Here is a 9,103-nt window from a genome sequence, read left to right as displayed (position 1 = left end):
CGACAAGCCGTTTGACTCGGCATTCTGGAAAGGCTTGATTAAAACGAATTCTTTGTAAGGAATTTTCTGGGTACGTAATAGAAAGACCATGAGATTTTGTGACAACCCATGGCTTGGAGATGCACCTCTAGCCTTCAGTACACATCTCTATATAGTACTGTACAACAAAAGGTGGTTTTTGGTGCTCCTGTTTTAGGGAAGTCGCTGAACATTCAATTTCGTCGTGCTCTAGTTGGGGACAAGTGGATTGCATCGCTATATCTAGTTCGCCGGTTGATTGCCATCAACTTAATTATCGTAGAAAACCTGATATATTCCGCTGAAAGTTGCACTCTCCTAGTGTTTCTCCGTCGAGTTCATGCACACTGATCTTATGGATTCTTAGGTAGCTTTCAGTATGAAGTCTCTTTCGAAGATTAAAAGTACCCTTATTGATCAATGTTTTAATGTGGTATCTAAATCATGGTGCTATTTTGACTAAGTGTGGATGGAGGGATGCGGAAAATGTTGTTTTGTGAACAGGAGGAACCAATTCAACATCTTCTTTATTTCATGCATGTTTTCTGCTCTCACTTGGCGTATGATTCACATAGCTATTCATCTGTCTCCACCTACCATCATACAAAAGTACGTTCGGGACTGGCTGGTGGGGGTCCATGTGGAAGCGTATGTCTAATTGTGAGCAATTTGGAATTACCATAATTACTAGTGTTTATAATACTCCCTCCGTTTCTAGATATAGGGTGTATAGTTTTTGGCACGGATAATAAAGAACGCACATGGAGAGATAATTTCACAAGTTTTTGGCGAGATTACACCTGACTAATTGACATGAGAAAATAGAGGATCTTGCCTAATGTAAGGAAATGTGATCAAATCCCTAAAAAAATTATCCAAACGAGTGGTGCAACGCAATACACCTTATATTTTGGTTTTTTTTTCTCAAAAATCTATACACCTTATATCAAGGAACGGAGGGAGTAGAAGAAAGCTTTCAATTTTCTTGCAAGTTATCTTTTTTAGGGATCTTGCAGGATGATATACGACCCGTTGTAATATAAAAACTGAGGTCCTTGATGTTTCGCCTGAAGCCGATGTTCACTGAAAATACGCTGCATATACATCAGAGTATCTACGGCCAAGTTTGAAAAGATGACACATATGTACCCAAGTATATACATATAGATCAAGAAATTACTAGCAAATGTACAGTGGAACTTGGAGGCATATGCGTACATCCATGCATGCATGAGAAGCATGAAGCCTGGGTCAGTCACGTTGGTGGATATAGTCTTGAAGAGGTCCTGTTTGAGAACTACGGGAAGTCACGTTCGTTCAAAAAGAATAGGAGGAGGCATTATTTATTTTTATTTCTGCCACACCGAGAGTTTGCAGGACGGAGGACTTGTACACTGTTACGTGACATGTTCTCTTTGTCCAACTTGGGCTGGGGTCCACCTCCATCAAATCAGATTGACATGGCGCGCTAGATCATAGTTTATATATATTTAACAGTTTTGCTAGAACTCATCTAGATGAGATATATTTAAATTCAGCCGAGATGTAAAAGGCAGAGTTATCCACTTTATTTACGTACGTGTATTTTCTTGCATTCTAAGTCTAGGTCTAGTTAGCTCTTATATAAAGCCAGGTGCGGCCATGTAATACAGAGGGTTATTTTTTTTATGAAATAGACACAATGTGTTTTTCAGGATAGACACCCGTATCAAGTTTTGGAGGGATCTTTAGAAAACCTCTGTGTTGCGATATCTCTTCGTGGAAATTGTTTTGCGCATGAGTATCTTCGTCGAGATTGGTTCTCTCGTGTTGGACTGCAAGGTTCAAACCCTCTACTTTGTGTATATTGCGTGCACGGGCGAGAGGTTGCTGCTACTAAAGGTGGAGTGTCGTGAAAGATTGGGCCGCAACAACAGATCAGATCTCACCACGAGGTTCGGTCTACATCAGGTGGTATCAGAGCATCAGGTTGTTCACGACACTATGAAGAAGATGGCGAGCGCATCGTTATTCAGTAAGCTGAGCTATGGATTTCAGTTAGAGGAGGAAGGCCGTTGGACTGGGCTTTTTCACACCCGTGTGGTGGGGAGAGAGAGATCATGTGCCATGACCATCGATCACATGAATTTGATCAACGCCGCAAGCATCGAGATGGTGGAGAAGTTGGATCTACCGATGGCACCACGAGCACGACCGTACTTGTTTCGTTGGGGTCATGAAGTGCTCACTGTGACGCACCAAACCAAGGTACCGTTTTTGTTGGAAAATTATTTTTGCGAGGATTTATGCGACGTGATTCCGACACCTATGATTTCATGTCACTTGTTATTGGGCGAGCCATGGTATGCAGATATACTGTCAAGAAGGGTAAAAAGTGCAGCCTCTTGCCAATGGGTGAGGAGCGTTTTATTTCTTGGAGGAATGAACATCTTGAGAAGAGAAAAGAGCGGGAAGAAGAAGAAAAGAAGGTCGAAGTTGCTGAAATTTTTGCTGTTGTTATTCAATCAAGTGAGGAAGAGGTCAACTCAAAACCGAGGACGGTTTTGCTCCAAGGAGGAGAGGATGATACGACCCATTGTAATATAAAAATGGAGGTCATTGATGTTTCGCCTGAAGCCAATGTTCACCGAAAATACATTGCATATACATCAGAGTATCTACGGCCAAGTTTGAAAACAGATGTCACATATGTACCGAAGTATGTACATGTAGATCAAGAAATTACTAGTAAATGTACACTGGAACTTGATGCCATGTGCGTACATCCATGCATGCATGAGAAGCATGAAGCCTGGGTCAGTCACGTTGGTGGATATAGTCTTGACGAGGTCCTGTTTGATAACTACGGGAAGTCACATTCGTTCAAAAAGAATAGGAGGAGGCGTTACTTATTTTTATTTCTGCCACACCGAGAGTTTGCAGGACGGAGGACTTGTAAACTGTTACGTGATATGTTCTCTTTGTCCAACCTGGGTTGGGGTCCACCTCCATCAAATCAGATTGACATGACGCGCCAGATCATAGTTTATATAATTAAATTCAGCCGAGATGTAAAAGGCAGAGTTTCCCAGTTTATTTACATATACGTGTGTTTTCTTGCATTCTAAGTCTAGATCTAGTTGGCTCTTATATAAAGCCAGGTGCGGCCATGTAATACAAGGGGGTTATTTTCTTTATGAAATAGACACGATGTTTTATTCAGGGTAGACACCCGTATCAAGCTTTGATTGGATCTTTAGAAAATCTCTGTGTTGCGATTTCTCTTCGTGGAAATTGTTTTGCGCGTGAGTATCTTCGTCGAGATTGGTTCTCTCGTGCTGGGCCGCAAGGTTCAAACCCTCTACTTCGTGTACATCGCGTGCGCGGGCGAGAGGTTGCTGCTACTAAAGATGGAGTGTCGTGAAAGATTGGCCGCAACAACAGATCAGATCTAACCACGAGGTTCGGTCTACATCACAGGTAATCTTCTGATCTACATGATGAATCCGTATATGATGCTCTTTATAGGGAACGTATCTGGTGCACCGAAGCAATTGGTGCTACCGGTGCACCGGACCATGTTACACATTAAAAAATGTTCGAAAAAATTTGAGAAAAATTTAGTGCATCAACACAACATCAATGTATGTTGTCACAAAAATTCAAATCAAAATTCAAAATAATGCTCAAGATACAAAAATGACAAAATTGACGTCAATGTGCTAATGGGCCAATACTGAAGCCCAACTTGTTTTATGTACTGTTCAATGCCAAATTTGTCATTTTTGTATCTCAAGCAATGTTTCGAATTTTGATTTGAATTTTTATGACAACTTACATTGATGTTGTCTCAATGCATTAATTTTTTTCTGAATTTTTTTGAATAATTTTTAATCTGCAACGGGCGACCGGTGCACCGGTAGCACCAATTGCTCCGGTGCACCAGGTACATCCCCGCTCTTTATAATGTGTGGGACATCTATGGCCTTTGGTTTCCAACCTAGGGTCGCACGGGATACAATGGATAGCGGTCCAATAAGAGATTATGTATATGAGTGTAATCCTCCTATTGGTTGGTTGTGATTGGTTTTATTTTCTGCATTTTGTACTTCGTCGGATGTTGGTTGTATGGCGCTAATAAGGATGTACTCCCTCCGTTCCAATATTTGCCTATTTAGATACTTCAACAAATGACTACATACGGAGCAAAATGAGTTAATCTACACCCTAAAATATATCTACATACATCTGTATATGATAGTCCATTTGAACTATCTAAAAAGACAAATATTTAGGAACGGAGGGAGTATATGTGCAACAAACGATGCAGTGGTCATGGGTTTCAACTTCCATTTTGTGAAAAAAAAATATTTCTAATACATTCATGGTCGTGGGAGTTGCATAACTAGTGGAGTAAAATACGAAAATCCGCATCTAAGCCCAGGCTCAGATGCTCCCGCTCAGAAAAAAATTCAAAACAAATACTAAAAAAATTCAAAAAAATCGAAATTTTTTGTGTGTGGTAGATAATTTGTTGCGTAAGGACCGCTGCAAATTTCAGCTCATTTGGACATTTGAGCAGCTCCCGGCAAAAAAGACAAATCGGGTCAAAATAGTTCGTGAAGAGTAAACTTTTTTACAGACCCCGATTTTGTCTTTTTTGCCGAGAGATGCTCAAATGTCCAAACGAGTTAAATTTTGCAGCGCACCTCACGCATCAAATTATCTACCACATAATTTTTTTTGGATTTTTTTGAATTTTCTAGTATTTATTTTGATTTTTTTTCGTCGGCGCGGGTGCAGCTGAGCCCGGGAGCAAAATTGGCCTTCTCAGTAAAATAGATATTCATTAGAGCTGCATAATAAACCCCGCAAAAAAAAGAGCCGCATAACAAAGGGAGACAATTATTACCGCGCGGTAGGCATGGTGATCAATGTTTAAATCATTCCAAAAAAAAAAGGGAGACAATTGTTTTCAAGTTTCAGTGGTGGGCTGGAAATTTTGACTAGTTAAATACTTGAAACTCAATCACGCATGTACTTGAGCACACCGGGGATGTGAACACCATAGAAATAGCTGTCCCAGTCGATGGACTTGGGATCGAAATCGAAGTAATATTCTTCTGCACCGTTGCTATCTTGCTCCTTCTTCATCGCCATCCTTAGCCTCTCCGTGTTCATGTCATCAAAGCTTCACACGGTCCAGAAAAAAGCAAGTCAAAGAGCCGCACTATTATCTTACTGTAAAATGTTACGACACTTTGGCGCGTACGTTACGTACCAGCCTTTGAACAAGCTGTAGGGCGCGTAGAGCTCGATGAGCTGCACGATGAACCTGTACTTCCTGCTGAGGTCGTCGTAGCGCCGCGAGAAGACGCCGCAGAGCGCAATGTTCACCAGCCGAAGCATCTGTTCTCCATCCAACCAACCCAGCAGACTGATTGAGTGATCTCATCCTCATCTCACTCCCATGTTGAAATGGCGGGCTAATTAGAATTTACCTCGAGCGGGAGCCTGTACCTGACGGCCATGTACAGGCTCAGCCGCGCCACCGTGCTGAAGAAGCGCATCTTGTTGAGCCGGGCGGGCTCGCCGTTCCTCCCCGTGCGCGGCGGGTTACCGTAGAAGTAGCGGTGCCCCGTATCCGCCAGGATCGCGTAGGGCGCCGGGTTGCGCAGCGACGACGTCACGTGGTAGATGGTCTGCGCCCGCTCCTCCGAGTGCGCCGCCATGGCCACCATCATAGCGTTCACCACCATGTCCCCCGGAATCTGTCCAAAACAGTTGGGTAACTTACTAGGTATACTACTCCGGGTTAACTTTGTAATAAGCACTTTTCAAAAAAAAACTTTGTCATGAGAAAACTTAATTACCACGTCCATTATCAAGCTGAGGTCGACTAGGAAGAATGGCAAGGTCTGCTTGGCGTAGCCGATGACCACCGCGTCGATCGTCCTGCGGAACCGGAACATGAAGATGTTCATTCAATTAATGTTTATTGTTGTAGGAGTAGTTTACTGTCCTGAGAAAATAATCAAGAAACAGATTCTTGACAGAGTTTCTGTCACCTGATTCCTTCCATCCATCCAGGCAATGGCTCCTTGAGGATGCTGGTTATGATGCTCGGCCGGAGGATAACCACGGGAAGCTCCCCTCGCAGATGCCCCAGCAGCATCTCCCCCATTGCCTTGGTGAAGACATAGGTGTTTGGCCACCCAAACTGCCGAGCCCTTCATTCATACATGTAACAGATGTGTCAGATTTGCATTAAGGCTAATCAGTTGCAGCAGAAAGAAGTGCACAAGCATATCTATGCTGTTGTTGTTTATGTCTGACCTCTTGAGGCCAAGCTCCTTCATGGTTCTCCTCTCAGCCTTCTCCGAAGAACAGTTGTCCTTCAACTCTCGCCTGGTCTCTCTGATCAGAGTTAACTCGGATTCGATGTCCAAATGTGTGCCCTCCCTTAGTGTCTCACCCATCAAGAATGGCTTCTCTAGTATTAGCCCCTCTTGTTCACCAGCTACATAGGCTGTTCAAATCATGTAATCCATTTATGAGTTTGTACACTTAACGATGGCATGGCACCACAATGCATTGATCAGTCTTATTGATTTCCCACCAGTTGAAACATGAAGCAGCATCTTGAGTTTCCTACACTTCCTTGCGAATGCGCACACGTGCTTCGCTCCCAACACGTTAGCATCGAAAGCCACGTCGTATCTGAAAAGGCATCATATCTTGATCAATTATTTCAAGCAGCGTCTATGTCATGTCACTAATCTCTTACAAATACATGCAGTGGGAAGAAATTCCTACTGTTTCGTGTTGAAAGAAAAACTAATACAGTATCTTACAAGGAAACACCGGCTCAAACCTTTCAGAGAAGTTTGTAGTCGCAGCTATGTTGACGATGATGTCTATGTCCTTGGACAATTCTCTCAGGTTGGCAGTGTCTAGTCCAAAGTTCTCATACATGATGTCTCCTGCCAAAGGGCATATCTTTTCTTCGATGAAATCGTCGAACCCCATACCATGTTTTTCTTTCAGAACTAGAAAGATCTCCCTCCCTGTGACCTGAAAAATACCGAAACAGCGTTCATAAATTACTGCTACAGTACTATGCAGTTCTAGAATTACTCTGGGGAGGAAGTATTTCTGAGAAGTGAATGCTGCTAACCCAATTGCAGACTTGTTACTAGATTCAGGAAACCTGCAAAATTTTAAGTTTATTTGTCAAGTGCACTGGAGAAGCCTCGACTACTACCGTGTCCATCTATCTCCCATCCTTCTCCCTTTTTCGTGCTCTGTTGCCATTCATTTCCCCACAGATATTTGCGGTAATTTGGCACTGCTTCCTACTCTACTGTCTTTACTCCACTGAAAGGATTTCTGCAGCTTCCACCGCAGATTTGCTCAATAAGAAACATCCATCTCGTGAGTGAATGGGTGGAGTAAATTTAATTGTCTTCACATGATTCATTCATGACCCCTACTTCTATCGGTGGACAGCAAGATGCATTTATGCTGACCTGAATATTGGTGTATGGCTGATTGAAGTAAACGAATTGCTTGATATATCTAGCAAACAAATAACTGTGGTATTGATTTGCAGAAAATACATTTTGTAGAAAACAGTCTTTGATATGGAATTATTGATCAAGACAACAAACAACTTTCAGCCAAATTATTTTTGTTGCTGAGCCCGGGGGGTTTCCCTCCTTTTCGAAAAAGAAGTCAAGACTCTCTTTTCTTTACTCAAGTGCCTATCTACTTTAAACCAAATGGGCAGGGAACTCGCATGAATCTTTTGTGAGCAAAGCTTCGAGAAATGCATAAGGTGTGCATGAGTTCCGTGCAGTACGAGTTTTGACATCACCTATATTTGCGCACGTGCACACAATAATACTGAACTTCTCTCCGTGCAGTACGAGTTTTGACATCACCTATATTTCTGAAGTTCCCTCTGTTCTTGAATGGCAGAGAGAAGTTCAGAAAGTAAGCAAGGATTGTATTGTCCGGAACAAATTAAAATGGCGACGAAAGTTCAGACGCGGGGGAGTTACAACTTACAAGACATGTTATCGAAATCAAAGAGAGAGAGGCCAGAATGAAACACTTCACCTCAGTCTGAATCCGAAGCTTTGCGGATTCGACGTCGGGGGCGCGAACCAAGAGGAAGAGCTTCTTGACATCAGGCTGCACCCTGAGTATCTTCTCCACGAGAACTGCCCTCAGATCAGAACAACCAGCGTATGGCCCTCTGAGATGATCAGCTAAAACGCAGCGCACATCCTGAACGATTAGCCGTGCATGAACACGTACCTTTTCCTAAGAACCCAGTTGAGCCGGTGATGAGGATGCTCTTGCCGCCGAAGTATCCTACGACCATGTCCGCGTCCATTTCGCCGATCATCGTTGCCGAGCTTGCAGTGCCTCGAGAGGGCGTGAGATCTGTGTCTCCTGGCTGAAAGAGTATCTGTTGTGTGTTAGGTTGTCAAACGGAAGTATCACTCTGGTTTTCCTGAGGAAGTGGCACTCGTGTATTTATAGGGAAGGAAGGAGAAGATGCGTTTCAGAGGACAGATAGAAGTGGTGGGTCATGTGCTGAAAACGCAACCCGGTTTCAATTGCTACAATACGGTTGCTATTTTTACTTCAGAAATAATAATGATATTTGTTCATCAGAGATAATGGTCCCCGTCTAGGTGAGATCATTTTTCTCATCCGAAAATGTTCCTATATGTTTTTCTTCTCAACCACTTAGATCAATAACACAGGTAGATGAGATCATTTTTCTCATCCAAAAATGTTCAAATAGTTTCTTTCGGTCTCAACCACTTAGATCAATAAGGACATCTCCAACAGTGACCCGCAAATTTCCTCCCGCATTTATCCGCGAACAGAGGAAGACCAGTCCGCGGACAAGGATGCAGGAGCCGACCATCCAACGCTGCCCGCATACATCCGGCCTCTATTTTTTTTCTGAAAGTCCGCATGTTTAAATAGCCACATACATAGGCCTTTGACCGCCGAAGATGCTCAATAGATCTTCCTTCAGCTGCTCGTGAGTTGCTCGATGCCGAATTTGTTGATGCATTTGAATAAA

General features: G+C 42.9%; 1 protein-coding gene across 1 annotated transcript; it reads right to left on the bottom strand.

The window, feature by feature from the left end:
* Nucleotides 1-4,886: 4,886 nt before the first annotated feature.
* Nucleotides 4,887-8,502, bottom strand: LOC119341477 (fatty acyl-CoA reductase 1-like). Its single transcript, XM_037613352.1, has 10 exons — nt 8,320-8,502; nt 8,119-8,222; nt 6,872-7,071; nt 6,617-6,717; nt 6,334-6,526; nt 6,066-6,227; nt 5,871-5,952; nt 5,499-5,768; nt 5,279-5,406; nt 4,887-5,188 (listed from the first exon to the last, which is right to left on the bottom strand). Exons 1-10 carry the CDS (start codon nt 8,408-8,410, stop codon nt 5,023-5,025), a joined length of 1,497 nt encoding a protein of 498 aa, XP_037469249.1. The 5' UTR covers nt 8,411-8,502; the 3' UTR covers nt 4,887-5,022.
* Between the last annotated feature and the right edge of the window lie 601 nt (nt 8,503-9,103).

This window comes from Triticum dicoccoides, chromosome 7B, assembly GCF_002162155.2.
Source record: "Triticum dicoccoides isolate Atlit2015 ecotype Zavitan chromosome 7B, WEW_v2.0, whole genome shotgun sequence".
Lineage (NCBI taxonomy): Eukaryota > Viridiplantae > Streptophyta > Magnoliopsida > Poales > Poaceae > Triticum > Triticum dicoccoides.
This window is presented reverse-complemented; position numbering and strand designations above follow the sequence as displayed.

What these genes read in the sequence shown, in the direction of transcription:
- LOC119341477 (XM_037613352.1), bottom strand. Translation starts at nt 8,410, where the DNA reads ATGATCGGCGAAATGGACGCGGACATGGTCGTAGGATACTTCGGCGGC. An exon ending in AACTGGGTTCTTAGGAAAAG is followed by an intron (nt 8,223 to 8,319) that starts GTACGTGTTCAT and finishes ATCTGAGGGCAG; the next exon opens with TTCTCGTGGAGAAGATACTC. An exon ending in TACAGCTTGTTCAAAGGCTG is followed by an intron (nt 5,189 to 5,278) that starts GTACGTAACGTA and finishes GACCGTGTGAAG; the next exon opens with CTTTGATGACATGAACACGG.